This window comes from Rattus norvegicus, chromosome 1, assembly GCF_036323735.1.
Source record: "Rattus norvegicus strain BN/NHsdMcwi chromosome 1, GRCr8, whole genome shotgun sequence".
Lineage (NCBI taxonomy): Eukaryota > Metazoa > Chordata > Mammalia > Rodentia > Muridae > Rattus > Rattus norvegicus.
Genome location: NC_086019.1, coordinates 95,302,109 through 95,329,481, shown reverse-complemented (window position 1 = coordinate 95,329,481; position 27,373 = coordinate 95,302,109). Strand labels below are relative to the sequence as shown.

Below are 27,373 nucleotides of genomic sequence, written 5' to 3'. Positions count from 1 at the left end.
GGAGGGAAGCTCGCAAGGCCCGCCCCCGCCGCCCACCCCCAAGCCCAGCCCCGGGGCTCCCACCCTTGTGTACCTGGGCGGTTCCATTCCCGGGAGTGTGCAGGGGGGTAGAATGACCCAGAGAGCCACCGCTCACCAGGTCAGTTGTCCCCGGGAAGCCGAAGGCATGAGCTTCGCCCAAGTTCTTTTTATGGGTTAGAACTCCTCCAGAGCGGGGAAAAAGAACTTGGAATAGGGGCGGGACGGAGCACGCACCCTTCTCCGCCTTGGTTCTCGCCGCGCCCCCTACTCTCGGGATACTTGGGAGGGGACGCGCGGGCACCGTCGCTGCTAGACGGCCGCGATGGCGCCGGCGGCCGGCGCGTGTGCTGGGGCGCCTGACTCCCACCCAGCTACCGTGGTCTTCGTGTGTCTCTTTCTCATCATTTTCTGCCCAGGTAAGGATTGGGGTCCCCGGTGCTGTGGGACGGCGGGAGGGCGATCCAGGAGGTGGATAGAGGGCTGCTGTTCTCACCGACCGTGGAGGACCCGCCACGAAGTCGGGGGATGGTTGGTGCAGGCGTGCAGATTCGAGATCCCCAGAACCTGCCTGGTTGGGGAGACCCCTGTGTGCCCGAGGAAGGGAGTTTCTTGTGGCGCCCAGCCCGCTCTTCAGCCTTTGTTGGAGATAACAGGAAGTGAAACTCTAGGGATCTTACGCCTGAGAGCTGTACAGAGAAGGGGACCCTTTGTGGGCAGGAGCAAGGGTCTCCCGATCATGAGATAGGCTAGCCATTGGGACCTTGGAAGCACCCCAAGATTTCTAAGTGTTGGGGTAACGGGGAGAGGTCATTCGAGGGCTGAATCAGGCGAAGAGCTCGAGAAACCGTGCCCTGGCTTGGAGTGGGTGTGGAATTGGGGACTTCCCACCCCACCTACCTCCCGGGTATCTGTAGGGTGGACTTTTGAACCTTAAATCATCTTCCGCCGGCCGGCGCTCACCTAGGTTGTTGAGTGCCGGCTTGAGTGGGGGCCGAGGGGTCCCATCTACGTTTGGATGTGCATTTTGAAGAGTCTCTGGGCAGGAGGCTGCGGGCACTATATTCCAGGGACCTAGCCCGTATGGCTACATACTTACCACTTTTCAGCCCCGTAGTGTATGAAGTGGACATGATTATCTGCCTCACCAGGCTCGGGGATTAAGGAAGAATATGCCGTGCTGTCTAAGCGGTGTGGCTCATCGCTGTCCTGGTGCCTCCCTGGGCTTGGTTATCCCTGCTGACTATGTTCTTCTTCTCAGACCCTGCCAGTGCCATCCAGGTGACTGTGTCTGACCCCTACCACGTAGTGATCCTGTTCCAGCCAGTGACCCTGCCCTGCACCTATCAGATGAGCAACACTCTCACAGTCCCCATCGTGATCTGGAAGTACAAGTCATTCTGCCGGGACCGTATTGCCGATGCCTTCTCTCCTGCCAGTGTGGACAACCAGCTAAATGCCCAGTTGGCAGCTGGCAACCCCGGCTACAACCCCTATGTGGAGTGCCAGGACAGTGTACGCACTGTCAGGGTGGTGGCCACCAAACAGGGCAATGCGGTGACCCTGGGAGACTACTACCAAGGCAGGAGGATCACCATAACAGGAAGTATGTGGGGCAGGGTGGGAGGAGGCTCTGTGGGGGCTGGGGGCGGGAGTGTTTGAGGGTCCTGTCTTAAATGGGCTAAAGAGGGAAAGGATCCTTCCAGTTACCCACCTATCCAACCACCTGTCCACCCACACATCCATCCATCTATCCTTCCATCTCATTATCCCACAATGAAGCCTGGACTGTATACCAAGTTTGTTCCAGGCTCTGGGAACATGGACAGAAATAAAAGCATCATATCACCCTCTTATAGAGTTTAGGGTGCTATAAGGGAGACAGACTAAACACACAGTGTCAAAAGCTTGCAGGTAAAACAATGAAAACTAGCAGAGATTAAAGTAGGGGTTTCCTTTGTAATACTAAAGTGCCAGCAGTAAGAAGTAATACTTTAGCCAGCTGTGGTAGCACATCTATAATCCTGGCACTTGGGAGGCTGAGGTAGAAGGATCTTGAGTTTCAAGACCAGCTGCATGAGTGAGACCCAAGGCCTGCTTTGTGTTTGCCTGGAGTGGGTCAGCTCAGGTAGACGGCACAGTAATTGAATACTCCATTCCATTATTGTCGTGTTTTCAGAGGTCCCTAGAGACAAGTGTCTTGCTGGAAGTTACACGGTTGATAGCAGCTGAGTTTGAACTCCACTACTGTAGGCCTAGTCTCCAATCATTCATTCACTCATTATTTTTGTTCTCTGATGGTGCTAGAGATGGATGGAACCCAGGGCTTGGCATATGGTAGACAGACCTAGGTGGCTAGCTCTACCACTGAGCCACACCTCCAGCCCCTCCCTGGGGGATTCTAGACAGGGGCTTTACCACTGAGCCACGCCCCCAGGCCCTCCCTGGGGGCTTCTAGGCAGGGGCTCTATCACTGAGCCACGCCCCCAGCCCCTCACTGGTGATTCTAGGCTGGTGCTCTACCACTGAGTTATATCTACAGCCACTGACTTGGTGTTTGCCAAGGATCTATTGTGTCCCAGGTGCTCTTAGAAGCCCTAGGAAAAGGGTGGTGAGCAGTAGCCCAGATCCTGTCTCTGTCCCAGATTGCCTTCTAGAAGTGAGACTGGCGGTGAGAAGGCTCAGGAAGAGTAGGCACACCAAGCATGGTGGTGCACACCTCTGATCCTAGCATAGGGCAGGGGGAGATAGATAAGGAGTTAAAACCACCCTCAGCTAGGTAGCAAGTTGGAGGCCAGCCTGGCTACATGTTCCTTGGCTCAGGGTTTTTTTTGGTTTTTGTTTTTGAAGGTTGAGAGATTTCAGATAGTTTTATGAGCTATGAAGAAAGTAGCTTGTGGTGATGTGTGGAATGACTGGGGTACACCATCTTTGCCAGCGTGATTTGAAGAATCCCTGGGCGGAGGAAAGACATAAGACAGCAGTGGGCCAGGGGTGCAGGCTTCCTGTGTAAATGGAGGCGTCCGTTTGCCTTCCAGGGTTGGTTTTAATTTTGTGGGAGCACAGAAAGCGGGTGACTCCTGACTATAGGATGTTCCCTCTGTCCCTGGCAGGACGCAGGTGAAAAACAGGGTCCCAAGGGATCAGACTTGCCTTGAATCCCCATGGAAGCTCAGCCCTAAGCTTCCGCTGCTGTGAAGCTGGGGAGAGGAGGGGCTTCTTGAGAACTCCCATGGGGCCTAATAACCATCAGAACACCATAAATACAGAGAAATCCTTGAAGGCTGGCTGGAACTGGGTGTGCTCTGAGGGACGCAAAACTCAGTAATGTCTGTCAGGATATATCCTGGGGAAACCTCATAGCCCAGAGCCCTCAAAGATTGGTTGTCTCCAGCTGGCTTACCTCAGTAATGGTAGGTAAGCGGCTATCTTTTCTGAAGTCCCAGTAGCCATGAGAGCCTCCCTCCTCTTCAGCATTGAGGACAAAGTATTTAAGAGGCACCGGAGAGGTGAACCTCTTCGTTGGTGCCCTGAAGGCCACCTGCCCTCCTACTTTTTAAGAGCGAAAGTAAATGTGACCTGTCCCCAGCTACTTAGGAGGCCGAGACGGGGTGTGCACATGTTATGTGTAGCAGAAGTTCAAAGTTGAAGGCCACTCTGGGCCACTTAGTGAGACCTTGTCTCCGGTAGTAAAAAAGAATTGGAATACATCCGGGTGGTACAGCTGTACCTGTCTAGTATAGGATAAAGACGTAGGTTATCCTCAGGAAATGCAAAAGAAAACAGTGATAGAAAAAACAGATGCCCATCTCCCAGGGCCTCCCTTCCACTTCTCTTGCTTTGGGAGCTGTGGGGTATAGTGGAGGGCCTAGTGTTAACTTCCTCGGGTTGCTTGGAGCCATGTTTCCCCCAGTACCCCTCTTCCACGCTGTCTGAACAGATCCTGAGGGCGTCTGAAATCATGAGGCATCCCTGTGCTGTGTGTGAATAAGGAGCCCAGGCCCTGTTCCCACTGGAGACCAGTATCTTGGTCTCTTACCTCACACATGGAATCATTGCCTAGCCCCTGTGACCTCGGGGGCCAGCAGGGACCAGGAACAGGGTGTGCCCCACAGGAAGGAGGTAGGCCCAGGCCTTAGGAATGATCAAAAGAAGCCGGAAAGCCTTCTTTTCATGGGTTCTGCAAACATCTGATGAGCCAAGTACAATACGGCAAGGCCCAGATTTGGTCCTGGAGGCCCCTGGTTTTAATGTCTGGCCTATGTAATCATTTCCCATGGCAGGGGGTTCCTGTTCACGCCTTTGGCTTTGGAAGAGGTGTACTGTAGAGCACATGGGTCAGGAAGGAGTAATCAAAACCATGGCCCATGGGAGATAGAACAGTTGGGTAGGCACCACAGGCAATGAGACTCCCTACCCGCTAACCCCATGGATCCTGGGTCCCCTTGTGGTATCTCCGAGAGCATTAACCATGGGTGCTCTAATTCACAACACCTGACACCCACTGTTGGACCGTAGACACCTAAGTGGGAATTCATGAGTTCAGAGAGCAGTGAAGAGAAAAGAGTATTTAGGGCAGTCTTAAGTTACTGAGCCTTTGAGGGTTCTGTGTGGAACACAGCTGCTATCAACGAGGGCTAGAAGCCTGACCTTGGAGAGGGAGTCAGTCTTCAAGGTTACCCCGGGCAGCCTTCCCAGAGCTGCGCAGCCCCTGCTTGGACGCCTGGCACTTGCTGTCACTCCTAGGGCATGTCCTTTATACTGCTTCTCACCATCTGAGGGGCAGTTTTAACTGGTCTGAGGTGCCGTAAGGACAAACTTTTCCTCCAGAAAGGTTCTAGATTCTTCTCAGGGCTTCTGAACTGTCTGATTACTGAAGAACTCTGGGAGCCTTTGTGTCTCCAGGAGTTCACTCTGCAGCCCGGGCTGGTATCGAACTCACGGTCTTGTACTTCAGCCTCCCGAGCCTCCTGTGCCATCAAATCTGGCTCAAAGCTTTTGCTTTTATAGTTAGCAAAGGTAACGTTGAGTTCCAGGCCAGCCAGCCTCAAAAGAGGAAGTCGGTCAATAAAGAACTGAACATAGCTTTTATGCAAAGTAGAATGCCAAAACTAAGAAAGAAGTATTTAAATGAAGTAAGTGGCAGCTTTGTGGGTTTTGTTTGGTTGTTTTGTTTTGTTTTGTTTTTTTTTACGTGCCTCTTTGGCCTAGCTCAGAGAAGCAAGATTTTCCAAGCAGCTTTGGTCAGCCGTGAGATTATTTATCACATGGAAAACTCCTTTGACATTCCTGAGAGGTTAAGGGGAAGGCTGGTTGGGTGTGAGTGCTGCAAAATAAGTGTGACCCTGGCGTCCCCTGGAAGGACCAGGGAACTCCAGGGGACACCCCTGGCCACCCTGTGAGAATCTCTGCTTTCTGAGGAAGGTTAGTTACACTCCTCCTGGAATGTTCGATGCACTTCTTCTCTGTTCTTTTGTTTGTTACGGCATAGGGGTTGGGGTGGTCTCACTGCGTAGTCCAGGCTGGCTTCAAACTCCGTCCCTCTGCCTTAACCTCCCCAGAGCTGGAGACACATGCCACCATACCCCCAGCCGTGTTGAATGCTGCGTGAGTAGATCGGGTGTTTATTTGATAACCCGATGGTTAGAATTCTGGGACGAGCAGTACAAGCTAAGGAGAGGGGTAGCCTTCCATAGAGTCAGAGGTAGCTGAGGCTTACTCCATTATTCTGCCATGTTTGTAAGACAGAATCAGCATGGGAGCAGGGAGAAAAGCTTCCGTGGATGGGCCGTGTGAGAGGCCGGGGAGTGAACCTACCTGGAGAGACGAAGGATGGGCTGAAGGCCACTGAAATCATGGGGACGACATTGACATAGCTAGTGACCAGAGATCATTGAGAGCTTTGCGGGCCTGGGGATTGTGCTTGGCACAGTCTAGATGGATTCTGGAAAGGGCTTTCTCTCTGAGGAAGCTTTAGACCTTAGCAGCTGGTGTCTCTGTAGGTGCCAGGTACCATGGATTTGGGCACCCAAAGTTAACTGCTATCATGGGTGTGGTGGGCAGGTTGTCATGCAGGCTCCTGGGCCCATGGGACCAGGTGACAGGCAGGTCCTCAGGAGCCTGTGGCAGAGAAGACCAAGGTCATGATCCCCTGGGATTCTATTGGCTAAGTGTGTAAAACACTAAGAGTCTCCAAGCAGAGGCTTCCCCTACCCGCCTTGCTAGGTTGATGAAAGGATGGAACTAATTAGGGCCTGAGTAGTAGAGAGGACACCGGATGTGCTAAAAGACTTTCATTAGCAGTGTAATTAGCAGGCACCTTGCCTGGGGCTGCTTCAGACCAGAGCATCCCCAAGCCCCAGGGCTGACCTGGAATGTAGGGTCAGAACTGAAGGAGATGGGAACTGGGAGTATCTGGGAGTGTTCGCTGGCTCTCCCACGCCCACTCCTTGGTGCCCAGGCATCTCCTATCTGGGATCTGGCCTACTTAGCTCAGCTGCCGAGCTTTGCACACCACCCCCAAGGCCTGATGAGGGAGATCAGACTTGGCTTGGTAAGAAGCAAGTGTCTAGGATGAAAGCACAGGTCCCAGGGTCAGACTGTCCCCTCCTTTGGCTGGATTGGGTCATTCCTCTACACCAGATGTCTCATCCCCAAAACCACAGTGATAATTATGTTCACCTCCTAGACTTGTTTTTTTATGTCAGTCCTGGAGATGTGAGAAGGCGCCCTGTGTACTAGGTGAACATTCTACCACAGAGCCACAGGCCCGGCCTGTGCTCCTTTATTTTGAGACACGATCATACTACGTAGCCTGAACTATTGTTCAGTTTGAGGCTATGCTGCCTCGGCCTCTTGAGTGCAGTATGAGCAGCCGGTTACGCCATGGCTAGCTAGCACCCAGACGCTTTCAAATAACCCATCCTTGGTGTTCAGAGCAATACATAAAAAGGTGTATACTCTTGGATGAATGGTCTCACTTTAGCTGGTAGGTACTTGTCTGAAATCCCAGCACTTGGGAAGCTGAAGTGGGAGGATTTTCCAGTTCAAGGCCAGCCCGGGATACAGAGTGACGTACTGTATCAAACACAACCTGGTGATCTGATACTTCGTTCTGTGTGTAAGTGATTTTGCCTGGGGATGTCAGCAAGGGTACTGGATCCCCTGGGACTGGAGTGGAAGATGGCTGTGAGCTGTCACGTGGGTTCATGAGCTGAACCCTGGGTCCTCAGCAAGAGCCATCTCTCCAGCCCCAACCAATGATGTACTTTTGCTCCCTCCTTAAGCTGTAGCGGGGCTCGGCCCCTACTGACCTTAAGAGGTGTCTTCATACTGTCTCCTCCTGACCCAGATGCTGACCTGACCTTCGAGCAGACAGCCTGGGGAGACAGTGGAGTGTATTACTGCTCTGTGGTCTCGGCCCAAGATCTGGATGGAAACAACGAGGCGTACGCAGAGCTCATCGTCCTTGGTGAGTGGGGCTGCGCTCAGAGGGCACTGGAAGCGGGGGAGCGGGAGCTGGTATGCCTTTTGTCCACTCTTGTGTGTCCACCCTCTGTCATCCAGCTGGGCCCTGTCGCCTGCTTTGCTCCCTCCCTGCAGCACTGCCAGTCACTTGGGCTTCTCCATGCCCTGCACCCAAGACAGGACCCTTCCTAACCTCTGTGGCGTTTTAAATCAGCCAGAGTCAGAGTCAGTGAACAGAGGAATCTACCTGTAGCTCATCTCTGGTTCTAAACCACACAGACATGGAGGCAGGTGTGGTGGTTGGTGCTTTTCATTCCAGCACTCGGAGGCAGAAGCAGAGGCAGGTGCATCTCTGAGCTTAAGGCCAGCCTGGTCTACAGAGTAAGTTCAAGGACGGACAGAGCTACAAAGTAGACCCTGGACAGAGTTAATTGGTAGTGAGAACTTCCCTGAAGTGGGGGTCTGTCCTTCTGGGTCCCTATAGAAAATAGTGGAATCGGGAACCTTTCCATCACCAGGGTTACTTAGAATCCCTGATAAAGCAGGTATGGTACAGTGCAGGCTGGTACATTGTTGCCGAGGAGATAACAGCAGGAAACCAAGTCTGTACCTGTTTGGTAAAGTCATGTATTTTGAGAGGGTGGTGGCCTATTTGGGAGGCTGAGTCAATACAATCAGGAACCCCAGGCCAGGGGCTGGGGAGATGGCTCAGCCTTCAAGAGCACTGACTGCTCTTCAGAGGTCCTGAGTTCAGTTCTCACTACATGGCGGCTCACAACCATCTGTAATGGGATCCGATGCCCTCTGGTGTGTCTGAAGACAGCGAGTGTACTCATGTACATAAAATAATTCTTTAAAAAAAGAAAGTCCTAGGCTAATCTTGAGCCACATAGTCCCTTTCAATTATTTTCATTAGACCTAGGCTACATTGAGTTTCAGGCTATACAGTGACTTTCTAGCTAGCCTGGGCTAGCTGTTTAAAAAGGAAATAGAAGGGGCATTTTCTTTTGAATATTTCCCTATGTATTCTGGGTCTGGAAGGCTAGCTGTATAACTGAGGTTAGACCTACCTTCTGCCACATCTCGAGGGTCACAGTGTGCCCTGAGTTCCTTGTCCAACACAAAGTTTGTCTTCTACCCTTTTGGGGAGGTGGTGATGTGTGTGATTTATGCAGTGTGTGAACATTTGAGTGTGTCTAAAACATGGCAGGGGAAGGGTAGAGAATTCCAGGATCTCCAGTCTGGCCAGCTGGCTTCCTTGGCCAGGCCAGTCTGAAGACAGCACAGAGTCTTTCACGACATGTGCTGGATGTGAGAGAAGCTTCAACCATGCAGTGCCACCCTCACGGGTGAGCAAGTACGTGGTGAGAACCGGGTCCAGAGGGCTCAGGCCATAGCACAAAGGGCAAATGGTGGGATCCTCCCTCTGGTGACCTCAGGACCTTTGTTGGCACACATGGTCAACAGTTCTTGGAACCACTGAGGATCTCATGAGTTTTGTGCCATGTTAGTGGCTTGTATCTAGCTGTTTATAGTATTAAAATTGAACTTGGATTTTAAGCAGGGTCTCGCTGTGTAGCCCAAATTGGCTTAAACTGGCAACCCCCATTTCCCCAGTAGCTCATCCCTCTTGAGTGCTTAGATTATAATTATAGTATGTGATCACAACTTGTTGAAACCCTGCTTTTAAAATCCCAAGATAACTCAGCTGGGAGATGTTAGCCACCAAGGTGTTGTGTGAGGGAGGGAGGCTGTGGAAAGCCCAGCTGTGCTCTCCAAGGAAGAAGGAGTGTGCCTAGTATCCACAGTTTTGACTTTTTGAACCTTCAGTACATTACGTAGCTAAGGCTGTTTTAAACTCCTGGTGCTCCTGCCTCAGCCACTGAGTGCTGGGATTAGAGATATACACCACCACACCCAGCTGCCAAGCACAACAAGGTGTGTTGGTGTGGAGTGTGTGTGTGTGTGTGTGTGTGTGTGTGTGTGTGTGTGTGTGTGCGCGCGCGCGTGTGCGCGCGCGTGTGCGCGCTCTCCTATGCTTGTTGGGCACAGGGCCTCCACCATACCCTAGAGAAGGGTCTTGAAACTTATGTGTGTGACCTGATTTGTGAACAGAACTCAATTTTCCTGGGTCACAGAACCAGGTCCATATGTTTTAATTTGCCTTCATGGCCTTTTACTCTACTGAAAAAAAAAAATTACTGTGGGCTGCAGTGTAGTTAGGTGGTAAAGCACATGCTTAGTTAACATTCATGAGGTCCTGGGTTCAAGCCCCAGCATTCAAAAATAGATATATTGTATTTTGCAATTGTGTCGCTATAAAGAATTCATTGTGATATACTTGGTATTTTTTCATACTTTACTATTTAAGTTTTAATATATTCTTTAATATTTCCTACAAGTATATATAATGTTTTGGTTATATGCATGTACATAACCCACTCCCCACCTCCAACTTGCCCCAGATACCCCTAACATGTTCCCCTTCCAAATTCAGTCCTTTTTAAAAGTCCAGTTATTGACTATGATCATGGGTGTGGGGCCATTCACTGGAGTATGGGCAAACCTACCAGTAGCCACACACACACACCGCAAAAATGACTGACTCCCCCTGTAGCCATAAGTTGCCCAGAGTTCTTCATTTTGAGCCCTGAGGGGTGGCTCTGCCTCTAATCTTGGAACTCAGGAGGCTGGGGCAGCAGGATTGCTTCACATTCAAGAGCACCTGAACTGCAGCGTGAGACTGTCAAACCATGGGGTTTTGGTGGGCTCTAGGGTTCACAGACTTCACCTAACAGGACCTGTGTAGATGGGAGGATGACGTCAAACCCTTAGGTATATGTGATGGGACTTCTGACCTCCAGGCTGGACTGTCCTAAGTCACTATTGTCCCCTTTTCTGTTAGGGACACGTTTTCCACTGACCAGTTGAAGCTGGGTGTTCTTAAGCTCGATGGCTTGAGCTGGCCATGGCCAACATAATCTTGTTTCTCTTTTGTCCCTCCAGGCAGGACCTCAGAGGCCCCTGAGCTCCTACCTGGTTTTCGGGCGGGGCCCTTGGAAGGTATGGGGTGGAATCCTTGGTGGGGCTTCTCTTGCCCCCATAGACTGCTTCTGTATCTAGTTGTCCTCCCTAGCCTCTAACTACTTCTCGCTGGAGACCTCCACTAAACCTGCCCCATTCTGTGACATCTGTGGCCTGGCTGTGGGCGTGGGGTGGTCTGGGCTGGTTGAAGAGGTTCTGGGGCATAGGCAAGGGACTCGAGTGACTGGTGCCTGCTTTGTTCTTGTGGGGCTCGGGTACGGGCTGTGGCTCTTCCCATCCTGAAGGCTACTGTTTGTTGCTCCAGCCAGGCTCCCTCTTGCTCTCTGCTTTGTCTGTTTGAACTCAGGATAAGGTCTCTGACGTGGGCACTGAAGCAGGCTGTCCTGGGGTTGGTGTCCCTCTGTTGCTGCGCCCCAGTCTTGGGCACAGAGAACCAAGCTGTAGTTGCAGGTTCTCTGAGGAGCTTTGCAGGTAGTCCCTTGTCCCTGTGCTGGCTCCATAGCACCGTGTGAAGCCTGGGTGCCCTGCCCGTCCCTGTTATTCCTTGGCCCTCCCAGCTCAGAGACCATTCTCCTTCTTCTGCAGATTGGCTCTTTGTGGTCGTGGTCTGCCTGGCGAGCCTCCTCCTCTTCCTCCTCCTGGGCATCTGCTGGTGCCAGTGCTGTCCTCACACCTGCTGCTGCTATGTCCGATGTCCCTGCTGCCCAGACAAGTGCTGTTGCCCTGAGGCTCGTAAGTGCCCCTTCTCTGTTCCCCGCACTGGAACTCTGCTGGGCACATTGGTTTGCCTTCTAGATCTGGAGACTAAGGCAGTGTGCACAGCAGACCATTAGAACCTGTTACCTTATTATTCACTTACTTCAGCCTTTAAGTTCCTCTCTCTTGAGACTTCTCTTACTGTTGTGTTGGGAATTGAAGCAAGGGCCCTGTATGTGCTAGGCAAACACACCCACTGAACTTCAACCCTAACTTGGAAGTTTTTTTTCCCTTGAGAGGATAATTTTATTGCTGTGGCTCATAGACCACAAAAATTAATAATGCCCAACATTCCAAGATATTATTGTAGATAATATCACAGGAAGGTAGAGCTCCCTCCCATTAAAAAACAAAATCCAGGTGGGTGTGGCAGTGTTCCTAGGCAATCCCAGCACTGTGGAAAGATGAAGACAGGGAGATCTGAAGTTTGAGGTTAGCCTGGGCTACACAGGATCCTGTCTCAAACAAAGCAGAAACCTCAAGTGGAAAGGTAAGAAATTAAATGGAGTTTGTGGGCACACAACCACTCAAGCTGCACATCCTATGTGCAACCTCTGTATTAGATATATATAGCCCTCACATCCAAGTGGGTACCTGTGGAGGGCTTGGGACAGAAATAAAGAGGCAGATACATAAAGCAGTGGAAGGGAGGATAAGGAAATCGGTAATTCCATCTCCGTGTCCTTTAATTTCCCCTGGGAGGCTGTGTGGATACCTCTGCACCCTGGTACGTTACCACAGAAGAGAACAGGCCAAGTGGGGCTTTGAGGCCAGCTAAGTGCCTGATGGGCTGATACAGGCACAACAGGAGCTGGAGGTTTGTGTGTGGCTAGCACTTGGGGGGCCCACATAACGTGCTCCACACCTGCCCCTGTTGGACCGTGCTGTGAGGTCAGGGAGGCCTGCTGTGTACTCTGTGTGACACTAAGAGACAACTGTAAAGTGCCAGGATGAAGCTGCCAAGCTGTGTGCTTAAACCACTGCTCTCAAAAAGCCTTCTCTAGTCTTACTGACCGTGCTAACATGGCCCGTGGGTCCATTTTACAGATGCGGAGAGAGCCCCAGAAGCTGTGAGCACTCTGCCCAGGGCTGGGTCCATCTAGACTCCATTGTCACATACCTAGGAACCTATTGCTTCCCCATGGGAATTTCCCTGTCCTCTCTGCCCCAGTTCCTTACCGCCTTACAGGAAGTATTAGCCTGATGCTGATTATAACCTAGCCAGTCACTAAATTAATGAAGGGTCTCCTCGTGGACAGAGCTGAGCTCCCAAATTAGAGGAAGCCTGTAGCGTCCCAAGGAGAGCCCAGTAACTTTTGTATTGAACAAGCATGCCAAGCAAGCACTCTACCACTGACCTACATTCTCAGGCTTCTTTTTACTGATTTCAAGACTGCATCTTCCTAACTCAAGCTGGCTGGCCTTAAAACTCTGAGCCCTTCAAGACTGGAGAGATTAGCTGGGCAAGGTGGAGCACGCCTTTGGCCCTGGTGCTCTGTGAGTTCAAGGCTAGCCTGGTCTACAAAGCAAGTTCCAGGATAACCTGGGCTGTAGCACAGAGAAACCCTACCTTGAAAAAACAAAAAGCTCAGTGGTTAAAAAAAAACAAAACAAAAAAACAAAAAAACCACACTTACTCTCATGAAGAGGACCAGAATCTGATTCTCAGCCCAGCACCGCCCACTTCAGGGCTATCTTATTCCTCTGGCCTCCACAAGCACCTACACTCAAATGCACATATCCACACCCCCCAAAACACACACACACACACACACACACTCTCACTCTCTCTTATTGGAAGTCAGAAAGTTCAGGAAGCCAGGGCTGGTAAGATGGTTGGTTCAGTTGTTCAGCTGTTTCGAAGCCCCACAGCAGGAGGTTGATCCCTAGGCCCCCTGTTGGGGAAGGAGAGCAAATTCCTGCAAGCAGTCTTCTGACTTCCACACATCCAATAAATGGGAGCAATGATGATGGTGAGAACAGACAAAAAGCCTCCAGCTCCCATAGGCCTTGAACAATTCCCCTGCCTCAGTTTTCTGGGTAGGTGGTATCTGCCACCCATTTCTCGCCTAAGAACAGTTTACCCTTGAACTGTCAAGCTAGAATCAGTGGGGGGGGGGGGGGGGGGAGTATGGCCAGCATTTAGAAACCCGGAAGGTACTCTATTCCTCTAGGGCAGGCAAGGTAACTTCTGGGGCCCTCTCACTCCACTTACTGCATCTGCAAGGTGACAGGATGTTGTGGATCCTACAGACTTGACTTTCCCAGTGTGGGCTAGGCCTAGGCTAGGCTAGGACAGAAGTTGGCCCAGAACAGGGGCTTTATTTCTGTAAAGAGAGTGACTTTGCCTGCTAATGCCTTTAGATATAGACCTGTCCTTCTTGGTTTCTATGTTTGCCAAGGCAGGAGGATCACAAGTTCAAGGTCTACCTTGGCTACAGAGTTTAGGATTCTTCCTCGGCCACAGCTCAGTGGAAAAACACCTAGGAAGTGTGAGGTTCTGGGGTCCTTTCCCAGTACCAAAACACAGGCAGAAAGACCTTGGAGTTTCACGTAAAATCTTTCCATTGTCAGCTGTTGGCAAACCATGTGTAGATTGGGGCCCTGATGTATCAGTGTGCATCACTGTTCTCCACTCCTTGAAAAGTCAGATAGGATGTAGGGACTTGGTGAAGGCTGTGTCCCCTGGCCTAGATAGAGTACTGCGGGGATGGTATGGAGGGGCAGAACCATGTCTCCCAGAATCCCATTCCAGCATGGGACTGCACAGTTTCTGATTACTGCCAATCTGCCTTCCCAGTTTATGCTGCTGGCAAAGCAGCCACCTCAGGTGTCCCGAGCATCTATGCCCCCAGCATCTATACCCACCTCTCACCTGCCAAGACCCCACCACCTCCGCCTGCCATGATTCCCATGGGCCCTCCCTATGGGTACCCTGGAGACTTTGACAGACATAGCTCAGGTAAGGCCTGGGGGAAACCAGACAAGGGGTGGGATAGGGCTGGAAGGGAGCATGGGAGATTGGGAGTAGCCAACTCTGTTCCAAATGGCAACCAGTCACTGACAACCAATGTCTAACTAGTTGGTGGCCACAGCTCCCAAGTACCCCTGCTGCGTGACGTGGATGGCAGTGTATCTTCAGGTAAGAACTTGTTATTTTGAAGTGGTTGTGCCTGGAGGGTTGATCAACATGCATCCCCATGAACCAATCACCTTGTTCCTCTCCTCAGAAGTACGAAGTGGCTACAGGATCCAGGCTAACCAGCAAGATGACTCCATGAGGGTCCTATACTATATGGAGAAAGAGCTAGCCAACTTTGACCCTTCCCGACCTGGCCCTCCCAATGGCAGAGTGGAACGGGGTGAGCTGCAGACCTGAGTCTAAGGGGGATGAAGCATGCTTGCTACCAATCTTGCGGAGACAATCTTGCATGCAGTGCTCCCAGGGGAGGATGTGAGGGGTGTGAGCGTGGGTAACAAGGTTGGACCCATCTTTGTACCAGTAATATCTCCCTTCTCTACAGCCATGAGTGAAGTAACCTCCCTCCATGAAGATGACTGGCGATCGAGGCCTTCCAGGGCTCCTGCCCTCACCCCCATCAGGGATGAGGAGTGGAATCGCCACTCCCCACAGAGTCCCAGAACATGGGAGCAGGAACCCCTTCAAGAACAACCAAGGGGTGGTTGGGGGTCTGGACGGCCTCGGGCCCGCTCTGTGGATGCTCTAGATGATATCAACCGGCCTGGCTCCACTGAATCAGGACGGTCTTCTCCCCCAAGTAGTGGACGGAGAGGACGAGCCTATGCACCTCCAAGAAGTCGCAGCCGGGATGACCTCTATGACCCGGACGATCCTAGGGACTTGCCACATTCCCGAGATCCCCACTATTATGACGACATCAGGTCTAGAGATCCACGTGCTGACCCCAGATCCCGTCAGCGATCCCGAGATCCTCGGGATGCTGGCTTCAGGTCAAGGGACCCTCAGTATGATGGGCGACTATTAGAAGAGGCTTTAAAGAAAAAGGGGTCGGGCGAGAGAAGGAGGGTTTACAGGGAGGAAGAAGAGGAAGAGGAGGGCCAATACCCCCCAGCACCTCCACCTTACTCAGAGACTGACTCGCAGGCCTCACGGGAGAGGAGGCTGAAAAAGGTGAGCTGAGACCCTCTGACTTAAGACCTTCAGAACCCCTCTCCTACAGCCCATACACTTAACAGTTCTTCTTTTCTCCTTTTGCAGAATTTGGCCCTGAGTCGGGAAAGTTTAGTCGTCTGATCCACGTTTTGTATGTAGCTTTTGTACTTTTTTTTTTAATTGGAATCAATATTGATGAAACTTCAAGCCTAATAAAATGTCTAATCACAAGATCTATGCATCTATTTTGCTGCGCGGCTTGGGAAGAAGGGGGACTAGCCAAAGAACGGACCAGACAGGATCTCAGCCTTCTCCTTGGCCAGCCGCCTGGAGTACGTGCCCCAAGCCGCCTCCGCCCTGCCCCGCCCCGACGTGCGCATGCGCCCCGCGTCCTCGGGAGCGCGAGCGCGCGGTCCCGTTCCCCATCCTCCCGGCTCCTCTACGACCTACTTTAGTCTTCAAACCCTGTGCCCCGGCGATCTGAGCCCCGCGTCCGTGTTGCCGGGCGTTTCAGCCCGGCCTGCGTTCCAGCCCGCGGTGGTCCCTCGTAGAGTCCCCGGGCCTGCGCGCGTGCGCGCCCGGCCGCCACCAAAGACAGACAGCGCGCGCGTTCCCCGGGGCCTCCCCTTCCCCTCCCCCGCGCGCGCGCCCGCCCCGGGATCGCGCCGTCGCCGCCACCGCGCGCGCGCAGCTCCAGTAAAGGAGGAAAAAAAAAAGAAAAAAAAAGAGAAGGGGGGGGTGATAGAAAGCGGCGGCAGCTGCAGCCACGATCCGCCGCCGAACCGGGCCAGGCCGGGCGGCGGACGCGAGAGCCGAGGATCTGGGAAACAGGGCGGCCGCCATCCGGGCAGGGCCGAGTTAAAAAAAAAAAAAAAAAAAAAAAAAAAAGAAAGCTCAAGTCGCGGCGGCGGCGGCGGCGAGCACTCAGGGAAGCAGGCCCCAGGCCGCGTGCGGCGGGGCGGCGGGGCGGCGAGCCGGCCGGCGGGCGGGCGGGGGGCAGCTGAGCTGTGGCCCGGAGCCTCGCGCCGCCCGGAGCCGGCGGCGGGCGGAGGCGGCAGGAGGAGGCGGCAGCTGCAGGAGTAGCGGCGGCGGCGGCGGCGGCATCTCCTCCTCACATGACCCCACTGTTTGTCCCCGTGATCAGCGCGAGCGGCTCCCGTGTCTCCTCCGTCCCCTCCTGCCGCGCGGCGTGAGCGCCGGGCTCGGGCCCCCCCGGCCGCCCGCCCCCTCCCCTCCCTCCCCTCCCCTCCCCCCCCGCCCCCCCCATGGACATGCTGGACCCGGGTCTGGATCCCGCTTCCTCGGCCACCGCTGCTGCCGCCGCCAGGTAAGCGCGCCGACAGCTCGCGCCCCTCCGCGCGCCCTGGGCCCCGGCCCCTCAAGCCCCGCGCGCGGGGGCCGCCATGATCCCGAGCGGCCTCTGGGCCCGGCTCAAAATGGAGGCCGCGGGGAGGGGATCAGGGCGGCCAGGGCTCGGCAGTAGTGCTGACCCTGGTGGGGGCCGGGCCTGGAGGGCGGGCGGCGGGCCACTGCGTCCCGGCGAGGGGTGCGGGCCTCGCTGACCCCGGGCCCTGCCCCTCGTGTGCCCCCGCAGCCACGACAAGGGACCCGAGGCCGAGGAGGGCGTTGAGCTGCAGGAAGGTGAGTGTTTGCGGGGGCCACGGGGGCTGCGGCCCGCGCCGGGGTTGCAGGCCGGGGACACCGGGAAGCCCCACGCGCCCACTGAGCGTGCCCTCTGCCCTGCTGCCCCGACAGGCGGGGACGGCCCGGGGGCTGAGGAGCAGACGGCGGTGGCCATCGCCAGCGTCCAGCAGGCGGCGTTCGGCGACCATAATATCCAGTACCAGTTCCGCACAGAGAGTAATGGAGGCCAGGTGAGGCGGCCGTGGGCCGGGAGCCCGGAGGGCCAGCGCCGGGGCGAGCTGAGGGAGGGCAGACGCGTGCGGCGGGACAGGGAGAGGCTCCGACCTGTCCCCCACCCGGGCCCCAGCGTCGGTCTCGTCGCTCTGCCGCCCCCTGCAGGTGACATACCGCGTAGTCCAGGTGACTGATGGTCAGCTGGACGGCCAGGGCGACGCGGCTGGCGCCGTCAGCGTCGTGTCCACCGCTGCCTTCGCAGGGGGGCAGCAGGCTGTGACCCAGGTGGGTGTGGACGGGGCAGCCCAGCGCCCCGGCCCTGCCGCTGCCTCTGTACCCACAGGTCCCGCAGCACCCTTCCCGCTGGTAGGTGGCCCACAACTTACAGGGAGGGGTTGGGGAGGGGGAAGGCCCAGGGGGTGGGGTATATGACACACAAATGATGTTCTCTGGGCCAGCGGGCTGTGTAAAGTCTGGTCAAAGTTTTGCACAGGCGTTGGATAGGTCTTTTGGAATTACTTTGTAAAACAGGAAAAACTTCTTAGAGAAAAGAGTAGAGCTAATGTTAGTTGAATTCCACACACACAATATAGTAAACAAGCACTGATACCAATAACTAAGGTGGGAGAGCAGGGGTGGCTAAGGGTGGCCTATGTATACTCCTCCCTAGGCTGTAATTCAAAATCCATTCAGCAATGGTGGCAGCCCAGCGGCCGAAGCTGTCAGCGGGGAGGCACGGTTTGCTTATTTTCCAGCATCCAGTGTCGGCGATACCACAGCTGTGTCTGTTCAAACTACAGACCAGAGCCTACAGGCCGGAGGTAAGGGGAGGAAGGATTCCGAGGGTAAAGCTAGGGAAACCACTTAGGCAGTTCCAACTTGACCTGTTACTGATGTCTATTGCACATTTCCTACAGGCCAGTTCTATGTCATGATGACACCCCAGGATGTGCTTCAAACAGGAACACAGAGGACAATTGCACCCCGGACACACCCCTATTCTCCGTATGTGCCAGGCCCATTGTTGGGAGGCAGAGGGTAGGGAGGGTTTGCTGCGCTGGTCAGTGTACAGCAGGCGTGGGGTACGGATTCTGTTAGCTTTTGCTTCTGAAGTATCAGTTTTGTTTTTTTTTTTTTTTAAAGATCTATTTACTCCCTCTTTTCACGGGGATTTTCTTTGCAAAGAAAATGGTGAAGGGATAGAGAGCTAACTCAGTGGTGGAGCACTTACCTAGCATTTTGCAAAGCCCTGGGTTCGATCCCCTATACCCTAAAATCAAAGGTGCTTGTCACATCTGATAGCTTGGTAAATGCTGTCATTTCCCTTCTGTTTTAGGAAAATTGATGGAACCAGAACTCCTCGAGATGAGAGAAGAAGAGCTCAGCACAATGAAGGTGAGGGGGGAGCGCTCCTGGGTGCCTTGAGCCCATTGCCCGGCACGTCCAGATGCTGGAGTAGTGCGTGCTGAGTGGGTCGGCACTGAGTGCTGATGGGTGAAAGGCAGCAAGGTGTTAGGAGAGATGGAAGGCGTGGATTGGGTTTGGCCAGATAGTTCATCTTGCCCAGCCTGTGATTTTACTTTGTCGGCCATCCTCTTGAAGAGGCAGACCCCCCAATCTGCACGTGGGTTTTGACCTCATTCGTCCTCCGTCTGTAGCTGGGCATCCTCTGGCTAGCTGAAACAAGAGGGTACTTCTGTTCCTGGAAGCTACATGTTCCCCGATGAGGTCTTGTTCTTTAGTGCCATTCCTTGGTCTCCCAGCCTTGATTAGTCACCACTGCTAAGCACATAGCAGCACTCAGGGTAAGGTAGTTCTGATACCCAAACAACCATCACTCAACAAATATTTACTGACCCTGGGTCCCGGGCCAACACAGCACAGGCCCTGTGCCAAGTCTGCAGCCTGACCTAGAGAGTCAGAGTTGCTACTGAAGGACAGCTTGTGACTTGAGGGATTGCTAAAATGCTGAAGTGAGGTCGCCCCAGGAAGATTTTTCTGGGAGCCTGGCAAGTAGAGGGACACACAGGCCGAAGAGAGTCAAGTTCTTTCAAGGGTACTGTTTGCTTGTTGCTAAACTTCTGTGCACTTTCTTTAAGAATGAGCCAGGGCGAAGGCCTCAGGTGTCCAGGCAAGACCCTAAGACTTGGGGGTGCTTTGATTTAAATGGGGTTGGGGGCACTGCTGTTCTAAGTGGCAAGTTCAGGCTTTCAGCCAATAAGTACATACCCATGCGAGCCTCCGTCTGGACCTCACAGTGGAGACCAGCATGAGACAGACTGCACACATTCGCCATGTGCCCTCAGCATGCCGGGTGAGAGGAAGCTGAGTAAGTGAAGCAGAGTTGTCAGCACACGCTCGCAGGCCTCTCGGGAATCTGATAAGCACAGATAATTGTCTAGGCCCAGTGCAGACACAGACACTTTAAGTTTGAGGAAGAGCAGAATGGGGAAGGGAAAGAGGAAGGTCTCAGTGCTGAGGGAAACCTACCAGGCTGGCTCATGCAGGGTCTCTAGGAGCTCTTCCCTAATTGGTCTTCCTGGGGTTGTAGTCTGATCACAGGAAACCATCATGGGGTCTGTGTGTAGACGAAGAATGATAAGATGATGGAAAACCAAAACCCAAGAAGTCCTGTGTTAGAGAGAACGTCTGAGAAGGGAGAGCCCTGGTCTGAAGTGTTGGGATTCAGAGGATGGGCACAGGGAGCTGGAATCGGGAGCTGCTAGGTTGAGACCTAATACCTAGGTCAGGTGGCTGTGAAGGAAAGGGGTAAACTGGAGCTGGTGTTGTTTTGGTTGTGATTTGGGGAAATTTGATGGTCTCAGAGTGGGTTACTCAGCCTCTTACAGCTCCTCTACCCAACCTGCGTCTGAATGTCAGTCTGCACCTGTGTTGTCGCATGTAAAGAGATAGTAACAACCCACAGTGTTCGAAAGGCCCAGCCTTAACTCCAGCCTCCCGCTGAGCACACCTCAGGCTGAGGCAGCCTACAGTGGGGATGAGAGCACTCACTGTGCCTCACCCTGGATTGTTTTTCATCCCCCCAACAAGTGCTTTTCATAACCTCATCCCTTCATCCAGCCTCTGGCTTTTAACCTGTAGAAGGTTTGAACCACCATCTGTCTGTCCTCCTCATGGCTTGGCAGTCTAGCCTACCAGACTGTCTCCACTGAAGGTCACCTATGACAACCTCATTGCCAAATCTGCTGGCTTTCTTTCCTGTCTGAACTCCAAACATCTGCTGTGGTTGTTAACCTCATCTCCTCCTCGTCATCCTCTTCATCTTCCTCTTCATCTTCCTCTTCATCTTCCTCTTCCTCTTCTTCTTCCTCCTCCTCTCCCTCCCCCTCCTTCTCCTCCTGTTCTCTCTTACTCATCTACCCTCTTTGTTTGTCCCTCCCCTCCCATTCCTACAACAACCTGGTATTAACAGGCTCTCCAGGCTGAGCCCTGGGGGGTCATAGGAGAGGTCCCTGGGCTGTCTTTACAGATAACTGGGAAGCAGCATTCATGGGCATTTCATAAGGCCTAAGCCTGAGTGAGTTCCTTTCCATTTACTAGTAAGTACCAGCAGAGGTGCACCGAAGCTCTAGTTGCCACAGCCCAGCCCCAGAATCTCTTATTTCTTTTATCCAGAAAGGTGGTTGCCTCTTCCCATCCTCCTAGGGCTTGGCCCAGACCAAAAGATGCAGTTTCTACTCCTTGGGCATCTGAAATTGCCACCTAAAGTCTCCCATGTTTGGCTGCCTGTAAGGCTTCTGATACCTATGTTGCCCTTGCAGAACACTGTCTGCCTTCCTGAGAGGCCCTGAGGCTTCACTGCCAAAAACTGAGTCGGGCAGCTTCCAGAGCTCTGTCTACCCTTGCCTTTCCAGGACTCTGCTAACAAGAGTTTCCACTGGCTTCTCTTTCTGTTTGCCCCTCTGGCTTTTCTGCAGGGGGTGGGAGTGGGGATGGGGTCCAGAGGGTGCCAGCAGAGGCCTGAGGAAGCTGTGCATGTTTGTATTAAGGGACTTTGGGGAGCCTGTCGTTAATGGTGGTAGAAGTGCAGGTCTTTCTGTGACTTCTGACTTTAAATGCTGGGCTAGATAGCTCTTTCTATTTTACTGATGTCCACCGTACTAGAGTCCTACTTGGGCTCTTCATTTATGGTGGTGCTTGGGGGTTTGGTTTGTTTTGAGTTCTTTGTTACAAGGCACTGGGACTACAGCCTAGGGCCTGGAGCATGCTAAGAAAGTGCTCTGCCAGCAGCTGCATCCCTAGGGTCTCCCATTTGTCCAGGTTCATCTTGTACTTGGAAGCCTCCTGCCTCCGGCTCCCTAGTAGCTGGGATACCCAAATATTTCCTTTAAAAGCTGGATATGGTGATATATTCTTGTAATCTCAGCACTGGTGAGGCTGGGGCAGAATCCAGCTGGACTGCATAGTAAGAGCCTGTCTTAAAAAACAAACAAACAGGGTTGGGGATTTAGCTCAGTGGTAGAGCGCTTGCCTAAGAAGCGCAAGGCCCTAGGTTCAGTCCCCAGCTCCGAAAAAAAAGAACCAAAAAAAAAAAAAAAAACAAACAAACAAACAAACCTTTTCCTGATGCAAGCCTATAGCTACAGACTTCGCCTGTAGACTTCCGGCCCATTTGGACAAACAGGTTCTTTTGTTCTGTTTTGTTTTTTGCTTTTCGGTTGTTTTTCTAAATCGACTCTCTCTTTTTTTCTTGTAATAATTTATTTTTATTCATTTTACATCTAGGCCACAGTCCCCCTCCCTCTCCTCCCAGATCCCCTTTTGCAGATCCCCCCACACACACACATTGCCCCCTCCTTGGGTACTACCCCACCCTGATGCATCTAGTCCCAGAAGGACTAAGTACATTCTCTCTCACTGAGGCACAACCAAACAGTACAGGTAGGGAGAAGGGACCGAATGGAAGGGAACAGAGATCAAAACACACATACACACACACACACACACACACACACACACACACACACACACACACACACAACTTGTTAGAGGACCCACATGAAGACCAAATTGCACATTTGCCAAAAGTGTGTAGGAGGTCTAGGCCCATGCTCCCTAGTGGATAGCCCAGGCTCTGAACTCCCATGGTCTTGTGTCAGTTGACTCTGGGTCTTGTGGTGTCCTTGACACCTCCGACTTGCTCATTTCTATCCTCCAGTTTCCCAGACGACTCCCCAAGCTCCACCTTATGTTTGCCTGGGTGTCTGCATCTGCCTCCGTCCACTGTTGGATGGAGCTAGAGTATCATTAGTAGTGTTAGCGGGTGGCCCTCTCAGATGAGATGGGTCTCAAGTTGGGGCAGTCATTGGTTGTCCGTCCCCTCAGTCTCTGCCCATCTCTATATCTGCACATCTTGTAAACAAGACAGATTTTGGGTTAAAGGTTTTGTAGGTAGATTGATGTCCCCCTCCCTCCTCTGGAAGACCTGCCTGGCTACAGGAAGTGACCCTTTAGTCTCTATCCCTCTCAGGTAGGAATGTCAACTGGAGTCACCCCCATAGACTCCCTATATTCTCCCGACAATTTCCATTCTCCCTCTCAGCCCTCCCCTGCCCATTTCTCTCCCCACACCTGACCACCTCCTTGCCCCCTCTCCTACCCAGTTCCCTCTCTCCACCCACCTCCCCTGACTCTTTGATTTCCCCTTCTGAGTGAGATTGGTGTATCTTCCCATGGGACCTCCTTATTATCCAGTTTGTTCTGGTCTGTGGGTCCTGAACTTTATGGCTAATGTCCACTTCTTAGTGAGTACACACCATGCCTGTCTTTCTCAAGTTCCATCCATTGTTTGCAGAATTCACCATGTCTTTGTTTTCAGTAGCTCCATTGTGTAGAGGCGCTACGTTTCCTTTATCCATTCTTCAGTTCGGGGCATCTAGGTTGTTTCCAGTGTCTGGCTAGCACAAATAAAGCCGCTGTGAGCGTAACTGAGCAAGTGTCCCTGTGGTATAGCGGGGCATCTTCTGGGTATGTGCCCAGGAATGCTATGTCTGGGCTTTGAGGTAGAACTATTCCCTGTTTTCTTAGGAACTACTAAATTGATTTCCGAAGTGGCTGTACATGTTTGCACTCCCACCAGCAGTGGAGGGTGTTCATTCCCTCGCTCCACATCCTTGCCAGCCTGAGCTGTCCCTTGAGTGTTTGGTCTTAGCCATTCTGACCAGCATAAGATGGAATCTCAGGGTCATTTTGATTCGCATTTCTCTGATGATTAAGGATTTTGAGCATTTCTTTAAGTGCTTCTCGGCCATTCAAGATTCCTCTGTTGAGAACCCTCTGTTTAGCTCTGCACCTCATTTTATAATTGGGTTGTTTGGTTCGTTGGGTCTAATTTCTGAGTTGTTTCTGTCTGTCAGGTATGGAGCTAGTGAAGGTTCTTCCGCAGTCTATACTGCGTTGTCCACAGTGCTCTTTCTTTCCCTTACAGAAGCTCTTCAGTTTCATGAGGTTGGACAAATGTTTTTATTGTCACTTATGTCAAAATATTTTCCAGTTGTATGATTTTCTCTTTGACCCTAGCTTGCTCAGGAAGCATGTTGCCCTATTTGCAGGCCTGTTGTAGGGCTTCGGATCTCATTTTTGGTTTCTCAGTTCTCTAGTCAGAGCACCGCAGAGAAGATTCCAGTTATTTGAGGGTTTGGAACTTACCTGGGCGCTGTGGGAGGACTAGCTTGGAGAGAGTGCCACAGCACCATGGTGGATGTGTGTCTGCTGCTGTGAAAGGACCTCTGTGCTGCAGGGAGGCAGGCTGGCTGAGATAGCTAGGGGGTTGTAGCCTCCTACTTTCTTGCTTTTCTTGGTGGTGGAGAGGTGTGCTAATGTCTCCCAAGGTGTTTGTCCTACTCTTCATTGGTCCTGGCAGGCTGTGCTATGAGGTATGGGGGTGGGTGGAGGGGTTGGCTGGTTGGTTCGTTTGTTTTTTGAGACCATGTCTTTTTCTATAGCCTTGGCTATTTTAGAACTCACTCTGTAGACCAGACTGGCCTCAAACTCAGAGATCTATCTGCCCTGCATCTGTCTCCTGAGTGTTGGGATTAAAGGTATGTGTCACCATACACGGCTGGGAGAGTGTTTTAAGTGCTGTGTTCTAACCACAGGGCTTCTGTTGTCTAACTGGCTTTCTGCCAGTCCAGTATGTAATGGTTTTTCCAAGCCAGGGACCTAACCATGTTACCACCTGGACACAGGCTGTGGACAGCTTACGTACACACACACATCACAAGTGATTTATTATCTTTTGTGTGGTCTTGATCTTACTTTCCATCTACCTGGGGTCCCTTCTCTCAGAATCCCAAATATCACTTCACAGTAGCATCATGAGCACCAACCAGCACAGAGCCTGGATTGAGTTCACTGAACCCCAACCCCACACCTCTATATTTTGCAAAATAAAATGTACACCTGAGGAGCTCTGCCACGCACATCTGTCCTTCTTAGCCTGGTGGGTTGAGGTGTGCCCGTCAGAGAAAGGTCATGCCTGGGCCCCAGCTCTGGACGAATGGAGTGTAGGAGGGTGGGGAAATACTTAGTGAGCCCTGTGGAACCCTAGAGATAGAGCAGTCCACCAGGGAACACAGTGGATTTCTTCTAGGCCCTAGCTAGACTCAGCTTTGCTGCCACCGTCCTCCACCAAGTCCCCAGAAGACTGTGCCACACTGACAGTGACGTGCATGAGCGAGCCCTGAGCTTGGTAGAGACATATCCCAGCACTTGCTGAATTCAGCATGGCTGAGTTCTTGGCAGGGCACTGGAAGGATGCCACAGAAAGAATCATTGCTGTGAAAAGGACTGGGTAGAGTGGGAAAATCGGCTTTGGAAAATGAAGTCACAAGTCACTGAGGCCAAATTGGGAGGCACCTGACAGTAGACCGACCAAGCAGAGGCAGTAGATGCCACCTGTTCCCAGGCCCTGAGGTCCCTTAAGGGAATGAGCAAGGCGTGAGGTCAGGTCTGAAGAGAAAGGGGACTGCCCTCACCCAGCCCTCTCAATTAAGGCTTTGCCCATTTTCCATTCTTATTGCCCTTGTTAGGAAACTCCCCCTTGCAGTTTTCCACAGCCGTCAGACTCTAGGCCCAGCTCCCCTCCACAAATGTAGCAGGTCTCTTCAGCCCTCCTGACAAGAAGGTGGAGGGCTATGAGGAGATTTGGGGGTGTGCTGTGCACAGAGGCAATGAAGGGCGGGAAGCCTTGCTACATAACAAGCTGTGAAACTGGCTCCAAGTCAGGTGGTTCCCGGCAGGCCTCCTGAGCATACAGCAGGCCAGAAGAAGGCATAGCTGTCCACTGCACAGTTGTCACTCAGCTAACGGTGGGAGGTGTGACCTCCGGGGTATGGCGTTCACATTCCCGGGTGAGGTGAGGTGCCCAGGGCCAGGCCTCCGGGGCATAGCTTGCTAAGGCTGTGGAGGAGAATTTTCAACCACGGGCAAGCCATGGTCAGATTTTCATAGTGAAGATGAAAAGGAGCCAGGATGGAGCTCTGTTGGTAGAGTGGACGTCCGTCCTAGCCCTGGGGAGAACCAGATAGTAGTGGCCACTTAGGGGATGGAGACAAGCAGGTCAGAAGTGCAGAGCCCTCCTCAGCTACATGGTTAGGGCCCAGCCTGGCCTACATGAGACACTATTTCCAAAGAGACCAAAAAAAAAAAAAAAAAAGAGAGAGAAAAGCAAAATTACAGAGGGCAGAGTCTGTGGACACACAGAGAATGAGACAAAGGGGTTACAGGAGCCGTGGGGGTGCATGAGTGAGCTAGGCAAGCAGTGGAACAAGTGTGCAGCCATCCATCCATCTGCCTTTGTGGGTCTGCCCTGACAGCCTGGCACTTAAGGGCTGGCACCTGATTCTGCTCCTTGTGAAGCAGTGTGGTCCGTGAGGAGACAGCAGCTGTGGGTCCTCATTAGCGCCATGACTGGGCATCCTGTGCCATACAAGTTTCAGTAAGTCTGTCCATAGAGCCATGGTTGTCACTGTTTCCTGTAGTGGAGCGGAGAAGGAGGGACAAGATCAACAACTGGATTGTCCAGCTTTCAAAAATCATTCCAGATTGTCATGCAGACAACAGCAAGACAGGGGCGGTGAGTGTCCCCAGTCCCTTCCAGAAAGTGGGGCTAAGAGCTGGGCTGTTCCTCCTCCTGATTCTTGTCTGCCCTACACTCCAGAGTAAAGGGGGCATCCTGTCCAAGGCTTGCGATTACATCCGGGAGCTACGCCAGACCAACCAGCGTATGCAGGAGACCTTCAAGGAGGCAGAGCGGCTGCAAATGGACAATGAGCTCCTGAGGCAGCAGGTGGGTACAGGCCTGGAGTCCAAGGGGGCCCAGTGTGCCAAGGCCTAACCCTGCTATCGTGTCCCCTGTGGTGCCTGCAGATCGAGGAGCTGAAGAACGAGAACGCCCTGCTTCGAGCCCAACTGCAGCAGCACAACCTGGAAATGGTGGGCGAGAGCACCCGGCAGTGATGCCCGCTGGCTCACCCTTCAGCTGCTGCCGGCCTCTGCTGCCCCTCCCCCAGCCCTTAGCACAGAGAGGGAGATGCCCCTCCCCAAGCTGCGTTTTTTATAGTAGATTTTTAACAAAAACAAGGAGACATAATGCATTTCTGTTGATACATTGCCCACTACCCTCCCCCATGCGGAAATGATGTCCACCTGCCCATCTGTCCGTCAGCCTCCCTTCTCGGCCCTCACCAGCCCATCACTTATAGTGGGCTCATCGGGAGGAGCGAGGGAGGAGGACAGAGGCCCCGCTGCCCGCTGCCTCCTTGGTCTCTAGAGGTATTGAGACAGGGTGCTTATGGGAAGGAGGGAGCTTTGGGGATGGGGGCCTTCCCTGGGGCCTGGACCTATGCAGGGAGGCCAAGCCCCCCCACCCCTCTTGTTTCTGGATCCCTGCTCCCCTCTGGGTGTGTGGGTGTGTATGTGTGTGTGTGTGTGTGCGCGTGTGCGTGTGTGTGTGTGTGTGTGTGTGTGTGTGTGTGTGTGTGTGTGTGTGTTTTAATTTTCTTTATGGAAAATGGACAAAAAATAGAGAGAGAGGTATTTAACTGCAATAAACTGGCCAGTGTGGCCCCGCCT

General features: G+C 52.8%; 2 protein-coding genes across 5 annotated transcripts; both read left to right on the top strand.

The window, feature by feature from the left end:
• Positions 1–10: 10 nt before the first annotated feature.
• Positions 11–15,652, top strand: Lsr (lipolysis stimulated lipoprotein receptor). 3 transcript variants are annotated; one of them, NM_032616.2, is made up of 10 exons: positions 128–437; positions 1,280–1,624; positions 7,370–7,489; positions 10,492–10,548; positions 11,116–11,262; positions 14,087–14,248; positions 14,369–14,428; positions 14,517–14,648; positions 14,811–15,439; positions 15,527–15,652. In NM_032616.2, exons 1-10 carry the CDS (start codon positions 344–346, stop codon positions 15,560–15,562), a joined length of 1,782 nt encoding a protein of 593 aa, NP_116005.1. In that variant the 5' UTR covers positions 128–343; the 3' UTR covers positions 15,563–15,652. The 3 variants fall into 3 exon arrangements, with proteins under 3 accessions (XP_006228907.1, XP_006228906.1, NP_116005.1); XM_006228844.5 differs by lacking the exon at positions 10,492–10,548 and having other exon boundaries at positions 33–437; XM_006228845.5 differs by lacking the exons at positions 10,492–10,548; positions 11,116–11,262 and having other exon boundaries at positions 11–437.
• Usf2 (upstream transcription factor 2, c-fos interacting) lies at positions 8,148–27,373 on the top strand. 2 transcript variants are annotated; one of them, NM_031139.1, is given in 10 exon segments: positions 16,164–16,748; positions 17,016–17,062; positions 17,177–17,295; positions 17,444–17,644; positions 17,949–18,099; positions 18,196–18,283; positions 18,615–18,673; positions 26,281–26,375; positions 26,460–26,588; positions 26,669–27,373. In NM_031139.1, coding segments are annotated over 10 exon segments (1,041 nt in total). In that variant the 5' UTR covers positions 16,164–16,686; the 3' UTR covers positions 26,759–27,373.